The following is a 25,627-nucleotide window of genomic DNA, read 5'->3' as shown; positions in this document are numbered from 1 at the left end:
ATGAAAAGATGGACATGGTGAGACATGATAGCAATGTTCCAATATTTCAGGGGCTGCCACAAAGAAAAGGGAGTCAAACTATTCTCCAAAGTACCTGAGGGTAGAACAAGAAGCAATGGGTGGAAATTAATCAAAGAGAGAAGCAACTTAGAACTAAGGAGAAATTTCCTGACAGTGAGAACAATTAGCCAGTGGAACGGCTTGCCACCAGAAGTTGTGGGTGCTCCATTACTGGAGGCTTTTAAGAAGAGACTGGACAGCCATCTGTCTGGAATGGTACAGGGTTTCCTGCTTGTGCAGGTGGTTGGACTAGAAGACCTCCATAGTCCCTTCCAACTCTGTTACTCTGCTATTCCTGTGATACAAGCAAAACACATCAACAGAAGCAGAGATGGGTTTCAGCAGGTTCTGGCCAGTTCTGGAGAACCGGTAGCGGAAATTTTGAGTAGTTCGGAGAACCGGTAGTAAAAATTCTGACTGGCCCTGCCCCCATCTATTCTCTGCCTCCCGAGTCCCAGCTGATCAGGAGGAAATGGGGATTTTGCAGTAACCTTCCCCTGCCACGCCCACCAAGCCACACCCACAAAACCGGTAGTAAAAAAAATTTGAAACCCACCACTGAATAGAAGCTTTCTGAGCATCCTCAGGTTATCTAGCAACGTGACTATCTGACAATATAGCAAGGTCTGAAGATTTTCAATTCTATTTTTTTCTTCATCACAGTATTTCTCAACCTTGGCGAGTTGAAGATAAGGGTACTTTCATCTTGCAGATTTTTTTTTTAATTTGATTTCTATGCCGCCCTTCTCCGGAGACTCAGGGTGGCTTACAATGCGCTAAGCAACAGTCTTCATTCTTTTGTATATTTATAGAAAGTCAACTTATTGCCCCCACAACTGGGTCCTCAATTTACCTACCTTAGAAAGGATGGAAGGCTGAGTCAACCTTGAGTCTGGCGAGATTCGAACCTGCAGTAATTGCAGGCAGCTGGTCTTAATAACAGGGTGCTTTAGACCACTGCACTACCTAGATTTACCTAGTCAGAGATACAAGGTTGTATAGACTTCATTCTATTCTATTCTGTTCTACTGTCGTCGTCTTCTTCTTTTTTTTTTCCAAAAAAGAAGAACGAAGGAAGTAGGAGGAGAAAGAGAAAGGAAGGGAAGGGGAGGAGAAGAAGAGAGGTTGGAATAAAGAGTAAAGGGTAAAAGAGCAGCCCCGAAAAAGTAAAAATGAAAAATGAAATTTAAAAGAAAAGACGAATGAAAAACGATGGAAATGACTGTACTTGGCTTGATCCCATCCGTTCTGTTTTAATTTGAAATTGGTTTTAATTGAGTTGTTTTAAATTGTGGGCCGAAATTATTTAATTACCTTTTAAACTGTTTTTTAAATTTTGTATGCTCTGTTTTATCTCGGCTGTTCACCGCCCTGAGTCCTGCTGGAGAAGGGCGGTAGTAAAAAAAATCTAAAAATAAATAAAAATAAATAAATAAGTACGTGTAAATGTGTTTACGAGAAATAAAAATTAAAAAAAAACTGTTCTACTGTCTTCTGAAGGCCTTCCTGTGGTCCCGTTTAGAATACAGTAAAATATCAGCAGCGACTGAGGGAGCAGAAAAGAAGGTGAGGTTGTGAGGAAATTGTGGCAGAGTTATTCTTTCGGCAACGCGTCGGTGAAAAGGGTTGGTGCAGATCAGTCCCCAGATGAGGAAGGATTGAGAACAAATCTCTGGTGTATTTTGATCTCTGGGGTGAGTAAGAGGAGGTCCCTCTTGCCAAAAAAGAAGATTAATCACTGGGTCACAGTATGAATGCCCTGCAAAGGACATTTCCTCCATGACTCCAACAGAGCGGATAATGCCACTATTTAACAGCTATTACCCTTTCTCCCTTGGTGCTCATTCTGTTCTGCTGGCAAACTTTGAGTTCCGTTTGTTTGTCCTCTTATTAAATTTCCTTGAAAAATTTCTACTTGCCCCCTCAGCCCCTTATCCCCCACAATCTGTTCTGGACCTCAGAAAACCTGAAAAATCCCATAGTTGCACCCGAAACTACCTATATTCCAGGGGTGAAATGCTCCCGGTTCGGACCGGATCGCCTGATCCGGTAGCGATGGCGGTGGGTGGTTCGGAGAACCAGTAGTAAAAATCCTTCCCCCCCGCCGAAAAATGCTTTTAAAAGTAAAAAAAAAAAGCCTCTGATGATCATGCAGCTCAACTGGGATCGTCAGAGGCTTTTAAAAGCATTTTTTGTAGAAAAAAATACTTTTAAAAGCCTCTGACGATCCCAGCTGAGTTGCCTGATCGCCAGAGGCTTTTAAAAGCATTTTTTTTCTGCAATCTTTTAAAGTTGTAGAAAATATGCTTTTAAAAGTAAAAAAATAAAAGTTGGCTACGCCCACCCAGTCACATTACCCCCCACGAAGCCATGCCCACCGAACCGGTAGTAACAAATGTTACATTCACCACCGCTATATTCTATATTATTGCAATGGAGCTGCCAGTTAAGCATTGTGACTTCAACCACTAAGTTCTGTGTTTTCCCCAAAATAAATCTGGGTTTTATATTAATTTTTGCTCCAAAAGACACCTTAGGGTTTATTTTCCAGTTAGGTTTTATTTTTGGGGAAATACGGTACTGCTGTGTTTCCTCGAAAATAAGACCTCCCCGGATAATAAGCCCTCCCCGAAAATATTTAAACGCATGCGTGGCCGATCACCACCATTTCTACTGGTTAGGGTTAGGGAGACAGAGTTGGAAATCAGGTAAGACAGCAAGAGGAGCCCCATCTTGCTCCATGCACCCCAAAATAATAAGACCTCCCCAAAAATAAGAACAAGCGCTTATTTCGAGGTTCAAAAAAATATAAGACAGGTTCTTATTTTCGGGGAAACACGGTAAATGCGTCCATCTGGCTGACGATCTTAACTGGGGCTTATTTGTGGGGTATGGCTTATATTACGAGCACCCTGAAAAGGAGCCTGGATAGCTCAGCAGACTAATGCATTGTAATTTAACTCCAGCTGTCTGCAATTAGTAAGTTCGAATCTTGCCAGGCTCAAGGTTAACTCAGCCTTCCATCCTTTCTATGGTAGGTAAATTGAGGACCCAGTTTGTGGGGGCAATAAGCTGACTTTGTATAAAATATACAAAAGTATGAAGGCTATTGCTTAACGCACTGTAAGCTGCCCTGAGTCTCCGGAGAAGGGCAGCATATAAATCAAATAATAATAAAAAATCATACTAGGGCTTATTTTCCGGTTGAGTCTTATTTTAGGGGAAACAGGGTTGTAAATCTGCCTGCTCTGGGTATGTGCCCAATAAACAAACACACAGACAACCTTCAGAGTCTCATCTGTCAATCTAACATCTTGCCCAAAGACTCAGATCCCCACTCTTCAAATCTCCTGGTTGTTCTTTGGTCCCCCACATTTTTCTTTCCTGGGTCAAGCTATTCTCCAATAGCTCTGTTGTGGCTCCGTTGCCTGAGCCTGGGCTATCGACAGATGCAGACTCTGAGAGTGAGGGAGAGGAGTTGGCAAGCCCTCCCTCTCCAGGACCCTCCTCTCTGGCAATGCCTCTGGAGGACACCGAAGGCCAAACGATAGGCTCAGAGCCAAGCACATCCCCACAGCCACAGGTGGACAGCGACGAAGAAGATAAGTGCTGGCTGGACCCTCGGCAGAGGCGCAGGGAGAAGTGTGCACAGCAGAGGGGAAGGCATGCCAGAGATTAGCTGAGTCACTGGACCACACCCCACAGGGTATAAATGTGGGTGGCCGGTTCAGTTTGTGACGAGCAAAAACTGGAAATAATCCATGATCTCTGCATTACTGGACTTCTGCCTGCTTTATCGGATTGCATCTGGATTAATCCTTGTATTGTTGAAACTCTGCCTGTTTTATCGGAATGCTTGCAGTCTAATCTTTGTTTTGTGTGAGTAAAGTCTGAATTGGCACCTAGCCACTGGGTTGCTGCCAGCTTTATCTTCAAAGAGTTTTGTCGTGTGGCTTATTAACTCCGGGCCGTCTGTGGGGGTGCGTGTGTGGGACGGGGACAGAACAAGCTCTTCATCCTGAAGGCAGGACAAGAAGCAATGAATAGAAATTAATCAAGAAAAGAAGCAACCTAGAACTAAGGAGAAACTTCCTAACAGTGAGGACAATTAACCAGTGGAACAACTTGCCACTGGAAGTTGTGGGTGCTCCATCACTGGAGGCTTTTAAGAAGAGACTGGAGAGCCATCTGTCTGGAATGGTACAGGGTCTCCTGCTTGAGCAGGGGGTTGGACTAGAAGTCCTCCAAGGTCCCTCCCAACTCTGTTGTTTTGTTTCTGTGATTCTGTATGCTTGATGATTTCTGTACAGTTAGCCCATAACTTACAACAGTTCATTTAGTGGCTTTTCAAAGTTGTAAGAGTGCTGAAAAAATGATTTATGACCGTTTTCCACATTTACTGCCATTGTAGCATCCTGAATAAAATTGGGATGCTTATCAACTGACTCGTATTTATGATGGTTGTAGCATCCCAGGGGGTCACGTGATCCCCTTATGCGACCTTCTGACAAGCAAAGTCAATGGGGGAAGCCAGATTCACTTAACAACCAGGTTAATGACTTATCAACTGCGGTGATTCACTTAGCAACCGTGGCCAGAAAGATCATCAAATGGGGTCAAAACTCATCTTACATGAGCGGCAGAAATTTCGGACTGAATTGGGGTCGTACGTAGAGGACTATCTGTATTTTGAGGTATCTTAGGGTTGTCTTTTCAGACTCATAAGGGATCAGGGCAGCCCAAACGATTCATACACAAAAGACACGGCCAGCTGCTTGCCCCCTTTCCACAAACAGCCTTTTGTTTTGATGTGCGACATTTTCAAGAACTGGTTGCCGTTGGCGAGAGAAGAATACCTACATCCTCCAGGGATAAGAGAGAAGCTGTTTAATTTCTACAGAGATTGTGGTGACATTTATTGACTGGCCAGAATGCAGAGGAGCAGAGCTGGGAGGGACCTTGGAGGTCATCTAGACCAACCCCACGGATTCACATACACACAGAGAGAGGGAAGAGCAGAGCTGGGAGGGACCTGGGAGGTCATCCAGTCCAACCCCCTGCTCAAGCAGGAGACCCCACGGATTCACATACACACACAGAGAGGGAATAGCAGAGCTGGGAGGGACCTGGGAGGTCATCCAGTCCAACCCCCTGCTCAAGCAGGAGACCCCACGGATTCACATACACACACAGAGAGGGAATAGCAGAGCTGGGAGGGACCTGGGAGGTCATCCAGTCCAACCCCCTCCTCAAGCAGGAGACCCCACGGATTCACATACACACACAGAGAGGGAATAGCAGAGCTGGGAGGGACCTGGGAGGTCATCCAGCCCAACCCCCTGCTCAAGCAGGAAACCCCACAGATTCACAAACACACACACAGAGAGAATAGCAGAGCTGCATGGGAACTTGGAGGTCATCTAGTCTGCTCAGACAGGAGACCCAGGCCTATACTGTTTCAGACAAGTGGCTGCCCAGTCTCTTCTTGAAGACCTCCAGTGATGAAGCACCCACAATCTCTGAAGGCAAAGCTGTTCCACTGGTCAATTGTTCTCACTGACAGATTTCTCCTTAATTCCAGATTGGATCTCTTTTGATTAAATTTCCAATTGTTTTCAGGTGCTTTGGAGAATAGCATGACTCCCTCTTCTTTGGGGCAGCCCCATAGCTATTGGAACACTGCTATCATGTCTCCCCCAGTCCTCCTTTTCATCAGACTAGACATACCCTGTTCCTGCAGCCGTTCTTTGTATGTTTTAGCCTCCAATCCTCCCCTAATCATCTTTGTTGCTCTTCTCTGCACTCTTTCCAGAGCCTCAACATCTTTTTACCCACTGGGGATTTACGAATCTAGTAAAACCATGGTAGCTATAGGAACACAGAGGAACATCTCCTGGCCATCAATCAACATCTAGATAAGCAGAGATTAACACCAAGATTAATAATTGCAGGCCAGCTGCCTGCAATTACTGCGAGTTCAAATCTTACCAGGCTCAAGGTTGACTCAGCCTTCCATCCTTCCGAGGCAGGTAAAATGAGGAGCCGGATTGTGGGGACAATAAGCTGACTTTGTATAAAAAAGAACACCGCTTGGGGGGGGGGAGGCAAAAGCCCTACTAAGCAGGTATATACAAAAGTATGAAGGTTATTGCTTAACGCATTGTAAGCCGCCCTGAGTCTTCGGAGAAGGGCGGCATATAAATCGAACCAATAAATAAATTAATTAATTAATACTGGACCAACAATCAAGCAGTAAACAATACCCCAATGAAGTAAGTACCATCTCAGAGAAACAAGCGAAGAGTAAACAACAGCCTAATCAAGGACTACTCCCACTGACAAGGCAAGCCACTTGTGTATAAGCAGAGACCGAACCTTACTCCTTCCCAGCACTGATGATGTTACCTAGTCTGGATTGTCAGGGCATTGATTAATCCCATGTTTGGCTCTGGGAAAAATCACCCTGGTTTAGAGGATGGATCGAGGCTTATTCCTTGTTGCAATATTCTGAGAACAGAATTGAGAGAAAGGCCATAACATTGAAGATATTCAAATGATCAGCATCATTATTAACTCTTTGAACTACGAATGGAAAGATGCTGTTACAAAAATTAACCAAGTCCCAATTGCTCAACGCACAGTGGACAATGTCTGTAGACTTTTAATTGAAGAAGATGTGCCTTATTTGATGATGTACTGATATTCGCTCAACTGGCAAAAGAAGGGGAATGTCACTGCGTTATTTTATTTACCAGCTGAGCTCATTATTTCTGGATTATCAGACTTTCCGTACCTAGCAATTACCAAAAGTAATTGCTACATTTTCGAAATAATTCTTGCCGGCTATTTTTCAGCCGGACCTTGCTGGCAAGAGAACAAAGGAAAGAGTGTGTGTGAAGCAAGTGAAAGAATGCAGACATGCGTAGTAACTTTTGATAACAATTCTTGGCAAGATATGGAAAGTCTGATAGTCCAGAAATAATGAGCTCAGCTGGTAAATAAAATAACGCAGTGACATGGATAATGAAATGCCCGTAAGAAAACAATCAAGCTCAGAGAACATCAGCTCTGTTCACAGTTCAACTCTGATCTACAAAAATGCTCTTTTGATTGTACCATTGTAGCTTGGTCATGCTGTAAGAACAGTCTCGCTACGAAATAATTTTTAGGCTGAGAGAAAGACCCCGTTCCTTCAAAATGCTTGTCCCCTATCCACACTGATTCCAGAGGGTTGAGAAATAACACAAAGAGGAGATTAAGTGTAGTGCATTTGTCAAGGGAGGTTCTAGATGGAGTCCCAGCTGTCCTGCTGTCCTGCGGTCCTGCTGTCCTGAAAGAGGTGGGTTTAGCATCTGACAAAGCTGGTAAAAAGAGCCAAACCCAGCCTCAGAATAGGAATAGGAATATGGCAAATCTAGACAGAGACATCACCCTGCCAACTAAAAAGCAGAGACATCACCCTGCCAACAAAAGAGCGTATAGTCAAGGCTATGGTTTTCCCAGTTGCAATGTCTGGCTGTGAAAGTTGGACCATAAGAAAGGCTGAGCACCAAAGAATGGAGGCCTTTGAACTCTGGTGCTGGAGAAGACTCCTGCGAGTCCCTTGGACTGCAAGGCGATCCAACCGGTCAGTCCTAGAGGAGATCAATCCTGACTGCTCTTTAGAGGGCCAGATCCTGAAGATGAAACTCAGATACTTTGGCCACCTAATGAGAAGGAAGGACTCACTGGAGAAGAGCCTAATGCTGGGAAAGATGGAGGGCAAAAGAAGAAGGGGATGGCAGAGAACGAGGTGGCTGGATGGAGTCACTGAAGCAGTCGGCGTGAGCTTAAATGGTCTCTGGGGGATGGTAGAAGACAAGAAGGTCTGGAGGAATGTTGTCCATGGGGTCGCGATGGGTCAGACATGACTTTGCAACTATCAACAAAAAGCTTAACAAAGAGAGGGAAATGCTGTATTTCAATACTCGAAGGGATGTCACAGGGAAGAAGGAGTTAATTTATACTCATAGCACCTATGGGTAGGAGAAGAAGTTATGAGCAGAAAGTCAGCAAAGGGAGATCCAACCTGGAACTAAGGAGGTGGAACATCTTGTCTCCTGGAGTTGGAGGTACTCCATCACTGGAGGTTTTCAAGAGAAGACTGGACAACTATTTGTCCATGATAGTATAAGATTCCTGTCTTGGACAGGAGGACTAGAAGACCTCCAAGGTCTCTTCCAGCCCTATGATTCTATGATCCTCTGATATAGTCACTGAAGCAGTCGGTGTGAACTTAAATGGACTCCTGAGGTTGGTAGATGACAGGAAGGCCTGGAGGAGCGTTGTCCATGGGGTCGCGATGGGTCGGACACGACTTAGCAACTAAGAACAACAAAAGGAATATGCGGCCATTCTGATGCGTTTTCTTCTCCTATTCGCGTTCAATTTTTGCTCATTTATGTTACAAGCTGGGTTTTTCAAGAGCACTAGAGTTTGTGGCTGGATCCACTGGGGAAAGTTCAGATGTAAGTCTAATATTCAGATACTTCAGGTCCCTGAAGGCTTCTCAGGATGAAGCCCGGGGGACAGGCATTGTCTCTAGACTGGAAAGGTTTAGCAAGAGGCTGGGATGATATAACAAATTTCATTTTTTTTTCCATTGTATACACACATGCTTTGTTTTGTTTTTAATCAGTGGAGTCTCCGGTTATATTGTTTTGGCGTACTCAAAGGTCCTGTGAAGAGCTTCTCAGAAAGACAACATGCACGAGAGTGAGCTATCAGCCTCAGCTTTTTAAAAGCAAAGAACGGTTCTCATTGACTGGTCTGCACGTTGCACTAAGCTACCCTTAGCTTTAATAAGGTAAAGGTAAAGGTTCCCCTCGCACATATGTGCTAGTTATTCCCAACTCTAGGGGGCGGTGCTCATCTCCATTTTAAAGCCGAAGAGCCAGCGCTGTCCGAAGACGTCTCCGTGGTCATGTGGCCGGCATGACTCAACGCCGAAGGCGCACGGAACGCTGTTCCCTTCCCACCAAAGGTGGTCCCTATTTTTTCTACTTGCATTTTTTACCTGCTTTCGAACTGCTAGGTTGGCAGAAGCTGGGACAAGTAACGGGAGCTCACCCCATTATGCGGCACTAAGGATTCGAACCGCTGAATTGCCGACCTTTCAATCAACAAGCTCGACATCTTAGCCACTGAGCCACTGCCTCCCTTTAGCTTTAATAAAATACCTTTATTCAAAACCTTGAGCCAGACCAAAACAATCTGCATGATGTTTTCGTGTGATGCATGGCCCAGATTTCTATTTATCTTGGTGCCTCCAGCTGAGAGGACAAGCGCATGGAGCAACGGGCCTGAGACAGGACTATCTCTCCTACGGTGGCCACCAGAATGCATCTCCATCTGACGAGGACATCTGCCCTTTTGGGTTGCGTCTCGGAGGCTGCAGCCAAGCACAGTTTAATAGGGTGCCCTCTGTTGCACCAGCTGCCTTGCTGGGCTTAGAGGCAAAGGGGATTCTCTTAGCAACTGGACAGATTAAGGAAGGCCGATTGAGGCCTGTCCAGATCTGCAATTTAGCAGAATCAGTAAACAAAGAACAAAGGAAGCTGATCCCCTTCCCACACGCTTCATTTCTCTCAGACTGAGTTTTTAATTAATAGTTAAATGTATTCAACTAAAGAGTCAGCTGTATCAATTTGATAAATCAATTGGAACAAAGATGACCGGGCGATAAAGATGATTGGGGGACTGGAGGCTAAAACATATGAAGAACGGTTGCAGGAAATGGGTACGTCTAGTGTAAACTAGGCACACGGTGGCTCAGCGGCTAAGGGGCTGAGCTTGTCAATCGAAAGGTCAGCAGTTCAGCGGTTCGAATCCCTAGGGCCGCGTAATGGGGTGAGCTCCCGTGACTTGTCCCAGCTTCTGCCAACCTAGCAGTTCGAAAGCACGTAAAAAATGCAAATAGAAAAAATAGGGACCACATTTGGTGGGAAGGTAACAGCGTTCCATGCGCCTTTGGCATTTAGTCATGCCGGCCACATGACCACGGAGACGTCTTCGGACAACGTTGGCTCTTTGGCTTTGAAACGGAGATGAACACCGCCCCCTAGAGTCGGGAACGACTAGCACATATGTGCGAGGGGAACCTTTACCTTTAGTGTGGGGAAAAGAAGAACTAGGGGTGACATGATAGCAGTGTTCCAATATTTGAGGGGGTTGCCACAAAAAAAGAGGAAGATCAACCTATTTTCCAAAGCACCAGAAGGCAGGACAAGAAATAATGGAGGGAAACTAACCAAGGAGAGAAGCAACTTAGAACGAAGGAGAAATTTCCTGACAGAACAATCGGCCAGTGGGACAGCTTTTCTTCAGAAGTTGTGAGTGCTCCTACACTGGCGGTTTTTAAAGAAGACATCATATCATCATCGCTACCGGCTCGGGAGAACCGGGCCGAACCAGGAGGAACCCACCACTGGGTTGGTCTAGAAGACCTCCAAGCTCCCTCCCAACTCTGTTATTCTGATTCTAATGCTTGGGGTCAGATTTATTTCCCACTGAATTGCGAGTTCCCCAATTAAAAACCATCGTGGATATGGTTTGAATCTCAGCATAATATTTCGAATTCTGTGCACTCACTCATCGCTTATGTGTGCTCAGCATCTTATTTGTGTGAAACGACGCTGAACCCCATGTCACGTCTTTTAAAATAAAACCTTCGCATTTCTGCCGGCAAATGTCATCCGTCCAAACCTCAAATCTTGGACAGTCCAGCCTAATCCTCAGTGACTCTACTGTCAACTTGAGAGTCGATCTGTCAACTCACGGGCAAGACCAGCTCATAGAACAATCAGCACTACGAGATGATAAGGCATTCAGTTTGAGATTCTGTTATTGTTCCTACCGGGGAGCATCTCCAGTGATGAAGATGGCACATTCCCTTTGAAGAAAATCCTGAAGAAGCTGTTTAGACCTAAACAATTCCCTGCCCCGAAGCCATCTGAACAACAATAATAAAATTCGCAGGGTGCAAATTATGCATCCATAAATTCTGTACTTAGCATCTAATCGTCTCACTTCACAGATTCGCGGTGCTGCCATGAGGTATGACTGAATCGTGTACCTACATTATTTCTTTCAAATCTTTTTTTTTTTTAATTTGATTTATATGCCTCCCTTCTCCAGAGAATCAGGGCGGCTTACAATGCGTTAAGCAATAGCCTTCATCCTTTTGTATATTTTATACAAAGTCAGCTTATTGCCCCCACAAACTGGGTCCTCAATTTACCTACCTTAGAAAGGATGGAAGGCTGAGTCAACCTTGAGCCTGGCAAGAGTCGAACCTGCAGTAATTGCAGGCAGCTGGTCTTAATAACAGGGTACTTTAGACCACTGTACTACCAAGGCTCTATGCAAGAATGCAAGAATCTTCTCCAATGCAAGAATCAATTCAAGAATCTCCAGTGCAAGAATCTTCTTGCATTGCCAGGGCAGAACATGGAAGGGTCCCAGTTCTGCTTCCTTCCACGGCATGAATAAATTCTCTGCTGTATATGTTTCTCTGATATATCCCCTTTAGGAAACAAAATTGTTAAGAGCCTTGGTGGCGCAGCAGACTAAAGCACTGTTAAGTGCTGTTAAATAACACCAGCTGCCTGCAATTACTGCAAGTTCAAATCTCACCAGGCTCAAGGTTGACTCAGCCTTCCATCCTTCCGAGGTAGGTAAAATGAGGACCCGGATTGTGGGGGCAATAAGATGACTTTGTATAAAAAAAGAACACCGCTTAGGGGGAGCCGAAAGCCCTACTAAGTAGGTATATACAAAAGGATGAAGGCTATTGCTTAACGCATTGTAAGCCGCCCTGAGTCTCTGGAAAAGGGCGGCATATAAATCGAACCAATAAATCGAACCAATAAATAAATATTTGTAGATCAGGGTTGAACTCTGGGATCCTTAGTGCTCTCTGAACCTGGTGGTTTTCTTGCAGGTGTCTCATGACCCAACTAGGTAACATCCATTAGCATATTGATGAGGTTACCTAGTTGGGTCATGAAATGTTTACAAGAGAACCACCAAGCTCAGAGAGCACCGAAGACCCCATAATGCAGTGGTGGCGAACCTTTAACTCACCGAGTGCCAAACAGGTATGTGCTTCATTTAAGCGCGGCTCCTCCCCCGTGTGCTGCGCACGCAACCACACCATCTGCACATCTGCATGGCTTTCGCAGCCCCCCCCCCGTGCACTCTGTGTGCAACCGCACCATCTGCGCAGGCATGTGGCTTTCGCACGGCTCCCCCCCTTGTGAGCTGCGTGCGCAATTGCACCATTTGTGCATGCGCACAGCTTTTGCCTGCCCCGTGCACTGTGCACACAATTGCACTATCTGCACATGCACACGGCTTTTGCGTGCGCAATGCACACGCATGACCACCATCTGCGAATGTGCATGATGCATGCAGGTACTCAAGCGCGCATGAGCAAAAGTGCACGCATGCACAGGAGAGGTCCGAAGACCAGCTGGGTCTCCAGAATTGTGTGCATGCACACTAGAGGCCCAAACAACAGCTGGGGGGCGTGCACATGTGCAACTACAGGTGAGTTGAGCGACAGCTCGCGTGCCTGGAAAGATGGCCGTGCAAAAGACTCTTGTCTTTTGACTGTTTTTGATAGAGGAACTAAAGAGCCTCTTTAGGTGAAGAAGGAGAGTTCAAACATTGGCTTGAAACTCAACATTAAGAAAACTAAGATCAGGGCATCCGGCCATCTCAATTCCTGGCAAATAGATGGGGAAGAAATGGAGGTAGTGACACTCCGGGCACGCGTGCCATAGCTTCGCCATCCCCGCCATAGTGTGTTCTCTTTGTTTTGAAATGGGGGAAATGATATGAATCTGTCAGACATTCTTTGTAGGGCTACAGCAGGACAATTACATGCACAAGACAGCAGCAAAGAAACTGTCAATGACGAGAAAACCGAACCCACGCTGTTCAGTTTCTCTTACCTCCACTTCCTTTTCCAACTCCAAACCAGCTTCCACCAGGTTGCGTTCAAACTCCTCCCTCTGCTCCTCTTTTGCAACCTCCAAAGCGTCCTGTGGAGCGACATCGATGACCTGGGCTTCTGGAGTAGATCCTTCCTGTTGCTTCTGCTGGCTTTTGGCCGTCTCCCCATTAGAAATAATCGCCAAAGAGCCCGGCCTATGTAAGGGGCCTTGAGAATCTCCAACATGATCCGTGGAATGTTTTCGATAGTGGTAGACTAAGACGTAGTCTACTTTCCTCTTGCTGTCTCGGAAATGCATCCCTCCGGGTGACGGCGATGGACTTTCTGAGACACCAGACTGAGCCCCATCCACATAGTTGTTAATCACCTGGAAGAAGAAGCAGAAAGCATTCGGCAAAAGATGTGACGAACAGAACCAATCTCGCGCTTCCTACTTGTAAAACCAGAGGAAAAAAGGAGAGAGTGCGCCGGATGGGCAGAGAATCTGTATTAACGGTTGCATTTGAAGGAATGGAGCAGATGGGACTCGGATTAAAACCACGCAGGAGGCTTTGATTTCACAAGCTTTGGGCACCAAGGCATTTGACAGAGTAAATAATTTTGGACGATCGAGCGATATAATCCCAGACTGGTGTGCAAAGAAGGCAAACCCCACCCTCTAAAAAATAAAGAGAAAAAAGAACAAAAGAACAAAAGAACACTGAGGTTGGAGGAAGCTCATGCTTATTATACGTTCTCCTCTCCGCATGTAGCTTAACTTAGATTCCCTTTGCTTTTTCCCTTAGCAATAAAAATAAAAGTATAAAAGACTTTTCTCACTCTCTTCCCTCTTAAGCTCCTATACATCCTTAGCTATTCAAAGATTTAATCAGTTTCTCTCCAAACATATATACACACAACTGAAACTCAACATTCAGTGTTCCAGTAGTCTTGGAAACCATCAAATATGCAGGGTTTTTTTTAAAGTTGCAAAATATTGTTTATATACAATGAACATAGAATCTAGGACTCGGATGATTAGCAGAGTTTCACCTCGTTTGGTATTTATTTAAAGAAATAATGGCAGTCCTGATTCTGTTTTTTGACTGTTTTTGATAGAGGAACTAAAGAGCCTCTTTAGGTGAAGAAGGAGAGTTCAAACGTTGGCTTGAAACTCAACATTAAGAAAACTAAGATCAGGGAATCCGGCCATCTCAATTCCTGGCAAATAGATGGGGAAGAAATGGAGGTAGTGACAGATTTTATTTTCTTGGGCTCCAAGATCACCACAGATGGGGACTGCAGCCAAGAAATTAAAAGATGATTGCTCCCGGGGAGGAAAGCTATGGTAAAACTAGACAGCATACAAAAAAAGCAGAGACATCACCCTGCCAACAAAAGTGTGTATAGTCAAGGCTATGGTTTTCCCAGTTGCAATGTATGGCTGTGAAAGTTGGACCATAAGAAAGGCTGAGCGCCAAAGAATGGAGGCCTTTGAACTCTGGTGCTGGAGAAGACTCCTGCGAGTCCCTTGGACTGCAAGGCAATCCAACAGGTCAGTCCTAGAGGAGATCAACCCTGACTGCTCTTTAGAAAGCCAGATCCTGAAGATGAAACTCAAATACTTTGGCCACCTATTGAGAAGGAAGGACTCACTGGAGAAGAGCCTAATGCTGGGAAAGATTGAGAGCAAAAGAAGAAGAGGACGACAGAGAACGAGGTGGCTGGATGGAGTCACTGAAGCAGTCGGCGTGAGCTTAAATGGACTCCAGAGGATGGTAGAGGACAGGAAAGCCTGGAGGAACGTTGTCCATGGGGTCACGATGGGTCAGACATGACTTCGCAACTAACAACAACAACAACAATCAGCTGACGTTCAATTAATAAACCAGCATTGTCTTCCTTACGTTTCATATACGTGTCCTATCAATGTCAAGTAATCCACAACTGGGTGGATTCATATATTGGTGTGTGGTTTTTAAGAAGAGACTGAACAGTCATTGAACAGCCTGAGCAAGGGGTTGGCCTGGAGGACCTCCAAGGTTCCTTCCAACTCTATTATTCTGTGATTCAGTCATTGAGGACAGTACAGAACCAAGTGTTTCAGCTAACTAAGGAGTCCTGGGAAGGACATTTTGGAGAGCATGACTCTGAGAAGCCATTTCATCTGCTCTCCATCTTAATACGGCAAATATTTCATACAGGTATCCTTGGTTTATCATCGCAATTGAGCCCAACATTTCTGCTGTTAATCAAGACATACGTACAGTAGTGGCCAAAATTGTGGAAACCTTTTTGGGAAAAGTGTATTTTCTAAAACTAGCTAATAACTCCACTGTTTTTTGGAGTAGAACTATGAAATTATATATCAATGGAAAGATGATTTAATCAAGAATGTAATTAACTTTTATGAAGGATTTGCTATCAGAATAGCAGTTACAATATAAAGAAGAAAAGTGACACATGTAGAAAAAACGAGATATGCAAAAATTATCACCATAGAAAAAACGAGATAGACAAAAATTCTCACCATGTCAGTTAATACTTAGTTGTGTAACCTTTAGCATGAATTACAGCCTTATAACGTCTTCCCATGGAGGGAACCAAGTCTTTTAGTTCTGCAGCTGTTCTAATGTGAAACCAAGATGGAATGATGGCTTCTATTAACTGGGTTTTATTGCTGGGTCGCTTCTGGCTAACAAGTTTCTTTAGTCAGCTCCATAGATTTTCAATTGGGTTAAGGTCTGGGCTATTTCCAGGCCATTCCAGCAGTGGAATAGGATTATCTTGAAACTCCAAAAAAATTGTGGTGTTATTAGCCATCAAACCTCAAAAATTACACTTTTCCCAAAAGGTTTCCACAATTTTGGCCACTACTGTAAGTCACATTTTTTTAGTGCCATTGTAACTCTGAATGGTCACTAAATGAGCTGTCATAAGTCGGGGACTTCCTCTATAGGAGGCTGGGTAATTTTGCACCATTGTAAGTTCGGTCATTAAATGAATGGGTCATACGTTGAAGTTAACCATCTGTATGTGGTTAACTTCAGGGAGCAAAGTTATGGTATGTTTCTCTATCTGAGTTCCAAGACAACAATGCTTCAGCTTCTGAGAACTCTCCACAAGAACAAGGGAATAGGGGGTTACAGTGTTATTGTCTTGGGAGGCATCGATTTGAAAACAAGTCTTCCTTAGAAAGCCCAGCTTAGCAACAGCATGCAAATAAGCAGGTAGTTCAATGTGACCTTTTTTTCATTTTTGCAAAAAAAATAAAATAAATAACAAACGCGCCTTGTGAAATACAGAATTTCTTTTGCATGAGACATATGCCAAGATCCCACTGTCTCTTCTTTGAAATGCCTCCAAAGCTTTCCCTTAATATACTCGTGCCCAATTAAAAGACAACCTGCTCTATCTCTATCTCTATCTCTATCTCTATCTCTATCTCTATCTCTATCTCTATCTCTATCTCTATCTCTATCTCTATCTCTATCTCTATCTCTATCTCTATCTATCTCTATCTCTTTCTCTATCTCTATCTCTCTATCTCTCTATCTCTCTATCTCTCTATTTCTCTATCTCTATCTCTGTCTCTATCTCTGTCTCTATCTCTATCTCTTTCTCTATCTCTATCTCTTTCTCTTTCTCTATCTCTCTATCTCTCTATTTCTCTATTTCTCTATTTCTCTATCTCTGTCTCTGTCTCTATCTCTGTCTCTATCTCTATCTCTTTCTCTATCTCTATCTCTATCTCTTTCTCTATCTCTATCTCTATCTCTATCTCTATCTCTATCTCTATCTCTATCTCTATCTCTATCTGTAACTTGGTCTCGGTCTCAGTCTCAGTCTCGGTCTCGGTCTCAGTCTCTCTACCTCTACCTCTACCTCTACCTCTACCTCTACCTCTACCTATCTATCTATCTATCTATCTATCTATCTATCTATCTATCTATCTATCTATCTATCTCTACCATCTACCTCTACCACTACCTCTATCTCTCTATCTCTCTATCTCTCTCTATCTCTACCATCTATCTCTACCACTAGATGTAGTGTAGATGGTAGAGAGATAGATAGATAGAGAGACAGAGATCGATAGTATCTCTCTCTATCTCTCTATCTCTCTACCATCTACCTCTACCTCTACCACTACCTCTCTACCTCTCTATCTCTCTATTTCTCTATCTCTCTATCTGTCTCTCGATCTCTCAATCTCTCAATCTATCCATCCTGGTATATATTTTTGCATTTCCTCAGATTTGTTTTTTTTCCTTGTTTTTAACTTTCTTTCTATTCTTTTCAGTCTGCCATTATAGAAATCTGGATGCTCCATCAAAGGTAATCCAGTTTTCAAAGCTTTGTCTGTAACAAAGATGTTGAGACTTTGGAAAAAGTGCAAAGAAGATCAACCAAGAGGATCAAAGGCCTGGAGACTAAAACGTATGAAGAACGGTTGCAAGATTTGGGTTTGGCTAGTCTAGAGAAAAGAAGGACTTGGGGGGAAGGGGGTGGCATGATAGCCATATCCGAGTATTTGAGAGGCTGCCACAAAGAGGAAGGGATCGATTTATTTTCCAGAGCATCAGAGGGCAAGAACAAGAAACGATGGATGCAAACTAATCAAGGAGAGAAGCAACCTGGAATTAAGGAGAAACTTCCTAACGGTGAGGACAATTAACCATTGGAATGTCTTGCCTTCAGAAATGGTGGGTGCTTCATCACTGGAGGTTTTTAAGAAGAGACTGGACAGTGACTTGGCTGAAATGGTATAGGTTCTTCTGCCTGACCTTTCAGCTCTATTCTGATTGTAATTTTACTTTTCATAGCATTACTTTGCAGAAGATGCTTATATATATACGTTTAATCTGATGTCAGGAGTGCCGAGAAGAACAACAAAGATGGTAAGAGATCTGGAAACTAAACTGAATGATTGAGGGAACTAGGTACCATGTTTTCCTGAAAATAAGACCCTATCTTACATTTTTTGAACCCTGAAATAAGCACTTGGCCTTATTGCCACGCGCTCAAAAGCCCGATTGGGCTTATTATCAGGGGATGTCTTATTTTGGGGGACACAGGGTATGTCTAAGTCTATCAAAGAGAAGGATTGGGGGTACATGATATGATAAAAGTCTTCCAGTATTTGAGGGGCTATCACAGAGAAGTAGGCATCCACCTATTCTCCAAAGTACCTGAGGACAGGACAAGAAGCACTAGATGGAACATCATCAGAACATCCAGCAACCTGGAACTAAGGAGAAACTTCCCGACACCGAGAACAATTAATCAATAGAATAGCTTTGTTTGTGGGTGCTCCATCACTGGAGGTTTTCAAGAAAAGATCGGACAACCATTGTCTGGAATGGAATAGGATCTGTTGTTTGAGCAGAGGGCTGGACCAGAAGATCTCCAAGATCCCATCCAGTCCTATGTTTTTACATAATTCTAGGTAACTGCGCAAAGCACAAGATGTTAGCCTACCTTATCGTCTCTTCACAGCAGATAGAATTTCACTGTCCCGTTATTTATTTATTTTATATATTATGAAATTTATTTGTACCCGATGACTCTGGATGGCCCTCTTATGGTGCCTTCCATCCTTTCCCCATTTTTTCGTTTGTTTTTTCTGCAATTACTGTAAGTTTGAATCTCACCAGGCTCAAGGTTGACTCAGCCTTCCATCCTTTCTAAGGTAGGTAAATTGAGGACCCAGTTTGTGGGGGCAATAAGCTGACTTTGTATAAATATACAAAAGTATGAAGGCTATTGCTTAGCACATTGTAAGCCGCCCTGAGTCTCCGGAAAAGGGCGGCATATAAATCAAATTTAAAAAATAATAATAAAAAGATTTGACTATAAAATACCCAATTAATCAAGTGGTACCCTTCGTTTAGATGTAAAGATTTGTAGGACAAGGGAACTACCGACATCCAGGTTTGTACCGATTACACAGCTAAGGAGGGGAAAAAAAACCCGCAGGATTTGGTGCTGATCATAGAAAGAAAACACATTTCCAGTTCTTTACGTTTGCCGAAGAAATTTGCAAGCCACACATACACAAAAATCTGGAACCAACCGCAGTGATTTGCACAGAATTGTGGCCAGCTAGGAATGGAAGGTTTCGTGCAAGACACAAAATGTATTCTTCTTCTTCATCATGATTGGGGAAAAGAAAGGACATTTGAGTTGATTTGTTGATTTTCCTTCAGAAATGGCGGGTACCCCATCACTCTTCTTTCAAGAAGAGACAGGACAGCCATTTGTCTAAAATGATGTAGACTCTCCTGATCAAGCAGGAGTTTGGACTAGAAGACCTTGAAGTTTCAACATCTACCCTCAAAAAGACGGCACACCAAAACAACCAGACACAAGGACAGTTTTTTCCCGAACGCCATCACTCTGCTTAACAACTAATTCCCACAACACTGTCAAATAATTTACTAAGCCTGTTTTGCTATTATTCTTCTCTTCCTTACTAGTATCTATCTCTTCCCACTTATTACTATAACCATGTCGCTTATATATCTCAATTTATATTGTTTTTATCTGTTTCCTAGTACAATTTAATAGCTTATACTTATTAGTAACCTTGACTATCACTAAGTTTGCACTACTATTAATCTTCTCTTCCTTACTAGTATCTATCTCTTCCCACTTATTACTATAACCATGTCGCTTGTATCTTTCAATTATATTGTTTTTATTTGTTTCCTAGTACGATTTAATAGCTTATTAGTAACCTTGACTATCACTAAGTGTTGTATCTTTTTTATTCTTGACGAACGTATTTTATTCTCCTTATGTACATTGAGAGCATATACACCTAAGACAAATTCCTTGTGTGTCCAATCACACTTGGCCAATAAAGAATTCTATTCTATTCTATTCTATTCTATTCTATTCTATTCTATTCTATTCTATTCTATTCTATTCTATTCTATTCTATTCTATTCTATTCTATTCCAACTCTTGTTATTCTATGAGGCTCTATAATTTCAATCTTCTATTCACGGCAGAACTGTGGCTAACATCATTAGAGATTATTTTGTAATTTATTCTGCGCCAGTCAAATCTTTCACGGTATTTGTACATGTCCTCGTAGTGTCATTTCTATGTTGTACTTACTGGCAATCCACGCAGACTCTCTGGGTCCATTCCTGCCAGAGCGGGAAATCCTAGTCTGAAATTTCCAATCTACCTTTCCAAATGGGGAGAGGCAGGGTACATCCCAGCCACTGGCATCACCATTTCCTACTTGCAGATCTAGGAAGAAACCTTGGGAAATCCATCAGCCAAGTTCTTTCTTTCTATGTGGATAGTTAAAACGAGAAAGCTGCACGGCAAACCGCAAGGAACAAAAACACAACCAGCTTTGCAGTTTGCAAAGAAGTTACTGAAGCTGTTGTGCTTCTTCGTGATCTCGGCCTCCCCAGTGGATTCATTCCAGGAGCTGCCATCGGAGAGGTCGCCATAGTAACTCCAGGGAGAAAGAAGCAGGTGCAACCACTGAGAGAGAAGCTTTCAGAGCCCGCAGAGATGATCGCCTTGAGCCTGCAGAAAAGGGCCAGGTGGTCCCAGTCTCAATGGAGATAAGGATAACAAAGGATGGGATGATAGTTCTGGAATCCTGATTGGGAAAAGGCTCCGTGGAACTTTTGTCTGCTAAATCCCACGGTGGGGGTTAGCACAATGAGTAAGGACCGCTAAGAAGGCATCTCCTTTGTGGCAAAGTGCTACTCATTTTTATTCTTTCGGGGTAATTGAGGTGGAGAAGTTATAGATTGATCAGTAGTGAGTTGCAATTTCGGTCACTACTGGTTTGTTTACGGGTGTGCGGGCGCTCACTGTGCATGTGCATAAATGTCCTGGCAGGTGGGCGGAGCCTCCTGCCACTACCGGTTCGCCCGTTCTGGGGCAAACCAGTAGCAACCCACCACTGCTGGGAATAGCCCAGACCTTCACCCAATTGAAAATCAATGGAGCAGCTGACTAAAGAAACTTGTTAGTCAGAAGCGACCCAGCAATAAAACCCAGTTAATAGAAGCCATCATTCAATCTTGGTTTCACATTAGAACAGCTGCAGAATTAAAAGACTTGGTTCACTCCATGGGAAGGCCGTCATTCATGCTAAAGGTTACCCAACAGGGGTGGGTTCTAAATTTTGTTTACTACCGGTTCTGTGGGCGTGGCTTATTTTGTGGATGTGGCTTGGAGGTCATGTGACTAGGTGGGCATGGCTAGCTGGTCAGAGTCATTTCTGGAAGGTCCTCGCACTTACAACCAGTTCTCGCACTTATGACCCGACTCATTTGTTTGCTTTTAACACTGATCAGCTGTAGGACGGCTCTTTGAAGCCCCGCGACAAGAGTTTAAACAGTTTTTTTCCTTCTAGTCGTCAGCTGGGACTCAGGAGGCAGCAATAGATTGGGGGTGGGACCAAATAAAAGGTAAGAATAATATGGGTGGGTGGGTGGGGGAGAACCGGTTCGGTGACGTCATATCGTCACCGCTACCGGCTCGGCCGAACCGGACCGAACCGGGAGGAACCCACCACTGTTACCCAACTAAGTATTAACTGACGTGGTGATCATTTTTGTGTATCTCCTTTTTTTTTACCTGTTTCGCTTTTCTTCTTTATACTGTAACTGCTATTCTGATGGCAAATCCTTCATAAAAGTTGTTGCATTACATTCTTGATTAAATTATCTTTCCACTGATATATAATTTTATGGTACTACTCCCCCCCCCAAAAAAAGTGGCGTTATTAGCTAGTTTTAGAAAATACACTTTTCTCAAAAGGTTTCCACAATTTTGGCCACTACTGTATTTTAACTGCAGCAAGACTATTGTAGGCACAAAAACCAAACTCGGTAACACCATCAGTGCTAATCCAGGCACTAATCCAACCAAACAGGACTAACAACTGTTAAGCAATTTTTTTATTCATAATATGTTATGTGTATTTTGTAATTAGGGACGCGGTGGCTCAGTGGCTAAGACGCTGAGCTTGTCGATCGAAAGGCGGGCAGTTCAGCAGTTCGAATCCCTAGTGCTGCGTAACAGGGTGAGCTCCCGTTACTTGTCCCAGCTTCTGCCAACCTAGCAGTTCGAAAGCACGTTAAAAAAATGCAAGTAGAAAAATAGGGATCACCTTTGGTGGGAAGGTAACAGCGTTCCGTGCGCCTTTGGCGTTGAGTCATGCCGGCCACATGACCACAGAGACGTCTTCGGACAGCGCTGGCTCTTCAGCTTTGAAACGGAGATGAGCACCGCCCCCTAGAGTCAGGAACTACTAGCATAGGGGTCTGCAACCTTAAACACTCAAAGAGCCATTTGGACCTGTTTCCCACAGAAAAGAAAACACCGGGAGCCACAAAATCCTTCCCGTGCCTGACTATTTCTTGAGCGGCCACAAAACTAGCATATGTAGTTGAATTAAACCCTCTGTTTTCTTCTGAAACTTTTCTTTTCTTGGATTTATCCATGGTTGGCCTACCGAGGGTTGAAAAGCTCAATAAATCATGTGCCGGTGGGTGTTGCACACTGGAGGTTGTGATGCATATTTTGAGTGACAGGGAGCTGCAGCAGAGGGGTGAAAGAGCCACATGCGGCTCCAGAGCTGCAGGTTGCTGATCCCTGGACTAGCACATATGTGCGAGGGGAACCTTTACCTATTTTGTAATTGCTTTTTTAAAAAAAACAACTCGATGCTCTCATTCATAACCGTTACACTAGACAGATTTCAGAGAAGTTTAAGTATCTCGGTGGTCATCATATTTTACTTACAGAAGTTTTGCAGGTTTTCCTGTGTTTAGTTGGTCCTGATATCCCGTTGACTTGGTCAACAAGCATAAAGGGATGGCCTTGAGGGACAGTGAGGTATTTCTTGCTTTCTTTTGACACTGAGGTCCTGATGGCTTTTTTACGGAGAGTAGACGAGGGAGTTAAAGGAAAACCTGAGGAATAAAAGTAAAGAAGAGTCAGGATCTCAAAATATGACTTTGATTAATCAAGGCCCCAATCATGATTTGGAAGACCCGATACAGAGTCTGTAAGGAGGTTCTGCTGGTGGTGTCCACCAATCCTCAGAGAGGACAGATTGGCTGCATCCGCATTCAGACATCCTGATCCGGTGGGATCTACAGAATCAGGATCTCCGATCAAAGTCTCACTTTGAACTGCAAAATCCATGCCAGGTTGCAGACCCAGAGTTTTCGATAAAAAAAGAAAAGGGACAAACTCAGAAGTTCTCCTTTGAGGTGGGAAAACATAAGAGCAGACTGAACTAGAAGGTGGAGTTAAAGGTGTCATAAGTTTGGAGTTCTTGCATTACAACAAAAGGCCCTGCGTCCAGCCCCTGCTTCCCATAAATTCTGTTGATTATTCTCTAGCGCCAATTCAACACTGACCATTAGTTGACTGGATCAGTGGTCTCCAAACCTGGCAATTTTAAGACTTGTGGACTTCAATTCCCAGAATTCCCCTGCCAGCATAGCTGGGAAGCGGAGTTGAAGTCCACAAGTCTTAAAGTTGCCAAGTTTGGGAACCCCTGAATTAAATTCTTGTGTATATCTCCTATGCCAGTTGCTAGAAAGAGAAAGGATGTCCGACTGAGGAACAGATAGTCAATAAAGTATTGGACTGTGCAGAAATGTGCAGATTAACGTATGTCTTAAACGGAAAGGAAGACTCAGAATTCTATACGATCTGGGATTTGTGGTATAGGTGGTTGAAAAATAAATGCAAAAGTTAACTTTCATTAGGACAATGTATAATTACTAATTAAATCTATGTATTATTGCTGTGTTATGTGTTCAATTTTACAAAATTTGCGTACAAATTGTATAATACTTAGATAATTGATTAGATTCCATATATGTAAATATACAAGATGACTACACGTTGCCGAACCGTAGAGTTTGAAATGTAATATATTCTTTACTCAATAAAATTTCATAAAAATAAATAAATAAATAAATTCTTGTGTATAGGTGGCAACAATAAACCCTTCTGTGCTTTGAACTCAGTGAATGCTCCTGGCCATTTGCGTCTGACAGAAAATTCCCTGGTGGCCCCCAAATCGACAAGCAAAGCAAATCCACCGGAGTTCATAAACCAAATCAGAGTTTTGGGCCTACATGACTTCCCTTGTCCAGTTGCCCTAAAAAGGCTTTAGAGAGGCTCCTGGTTGTAGATGCATGAGAATTTTCGTATCTACAGCAATGGATCCTGGGCATTAGAAAATTGCTGTGTTTCTCGGCTTGGGCAAGAGCCAAGAAATGTCTCCATCGCCTCCCAGAGAAGCCGCTCTGGGAGTTGTCAGGAAAGCCACATGCTATGGCCTGGGGACATATTTCACTGGGCGCTTGTGCTGAGTTAAGAGACTATAAACAAAGCTGGGCATATCGACATCATAGGGCATCCCAGGAGACACAGCTGTTTAATAAGAAGTCAAGAAGCAGAAGCTTGCCAAAAGGAAGGAAGGGAAGGAAGGAAGGAGAGAGGGGGGGAGGGAGGGAGGGAGGGAAGAAAGAAGGATGGATGCAGGGAGAGAGGGAGGGAGGAAGGAAGAAAGCAGGGAGGGAGGGAAGGAGGGAGGGAAGAAGGAAGCATGGAGGGAGGGAGGAAGCAGGGAGAGAAGAAGGCAGGGAGGGAGGGAGGAAGGAAGGAGAAAGAAAGAGAAGGAAGAGAGGGAAGGAAGGAAAGAAAGAAGGAAGGAAGGAAGGAAGGAAGGAAGGAAGGAAGGAAGGAAGGAAGGAAGGAAGGAAGGAGATGCATGAGGGGTAGGGGTACATTTCTTTTTCTTGAGTGACAGCTTTTTATTTTTTAATGAAGAAAGAAAGAAAGAAAGAGAGAGAGAGAGAGAAAGAAAGAAAGAAAGAAAGAAAGAAAGAAAGAAAGAAAGAAAGAAAGAAAGAAAGAAAGAATTAAACACATAACACGTTTCCTTTTCTTGAGTGATGGCTTTTTATTTTTTCAGGAAGAAAGAAGGAAGGAAGGAAGGAAAGAAGGAAGGAAGGAAGGAAGGAAGGAAGGAAGGAAGGAAGGAAGGAAGGAGATGCATGAGGGGTAGGGGTACATTTCTTTTTCTTGAGTGACAGCTTTTTATTTTTTAATGAAGAAAGAAAGGAAGGAAGGAAGGAAGGAAGGAAGGAAGGAAGGAAGGAAGGAAGGAAGGAAGGAAGGTAAAAAAAAAAATCAAGATGGCAGCCTCAGCCAACTCCCATTCCCCAGTGAGATGAGAAGGAGAGGAGAATGGCAATTCTTCTTTATTTAAGGCTTATTTCCCTTGGGCAAAACCTTTTCTTTTCTCTCTCCCCAAGGCTTAAAAGGGGCACAGGCCCTGATAGCATAGGAGTGAAAATCCTGGGGGTTTTCCCCAGAGAGCATTAAAAACCAGAGAACACTCAATCAGAATAGAACTGAAAGGGACCTTGGAGGTCTTCTAGTCCAACCCCCTTGTTAGGATATGGTTTGAGCCTAACAAGTCGTCCAGGCAATATATGTGTTCTGTGACTTTAATATGAATATGTATTGTGTGACTTTAAAGTTTTCCTGCTGATTCATTGTAATGCTGCATCACGCTGTAAT

At 43.6% G+C, this 25,627-nt stretch overlaps 1 protein-coding gene across 2 annotated transcripts in view; it reads right to left on the bottom strand.

Moving 5' to 3' along the window:
• The window catches only part of ANO2 (anoctamin 2), a 193,938-nt gene that overhangs the window by 157,319 nt on the left and 10,992 nt on the right, over positions 1-25,627 (bottom strand). Inside the window, exons 2-3 of one of the 2 annotated variants that reach the window (XM_060684111.2) lie at positions 22,823-22,992; positions 13,056-13,424 (exon numbers count right to left, since the gene is read on the bottom strand). In XM_060684111.2, the coding sequence (XP_060540094.2) occupies positions 13,056-13,424; positions 22,823-22,992 (539 nt within the window). Of the gene's footprint in view, positions 1-13,055; positions 13,425-20,161; positions 20,294-22,822; positions 22,993-25,627 lie in introns of those variants that run through there. The other variant, XM_060684113.2, reaches the window with a different exon arrangement.

The sequence above is a fragment of the Pantherophis guttatus genome, chromosome 7 (assembly GCF_059756535.1).
Source record: "Pantherophis guttatus breed Tessera chromosome 7, ASM5975653v1, whole genome shotgun sequence".
Taxonomy (NCBI): domain Eukaryota; kingdom Metazoa; phylum Chordata; class Lepidosauria; order Squamata; family Colubridae; genus Pantherophis; species Pantherophis guttatus.
The sequence above is the reverse complement of the archived record's forward strand: the minus strand, read 5'-3'. Positions and strand labels throughout refer to the sequence as shown.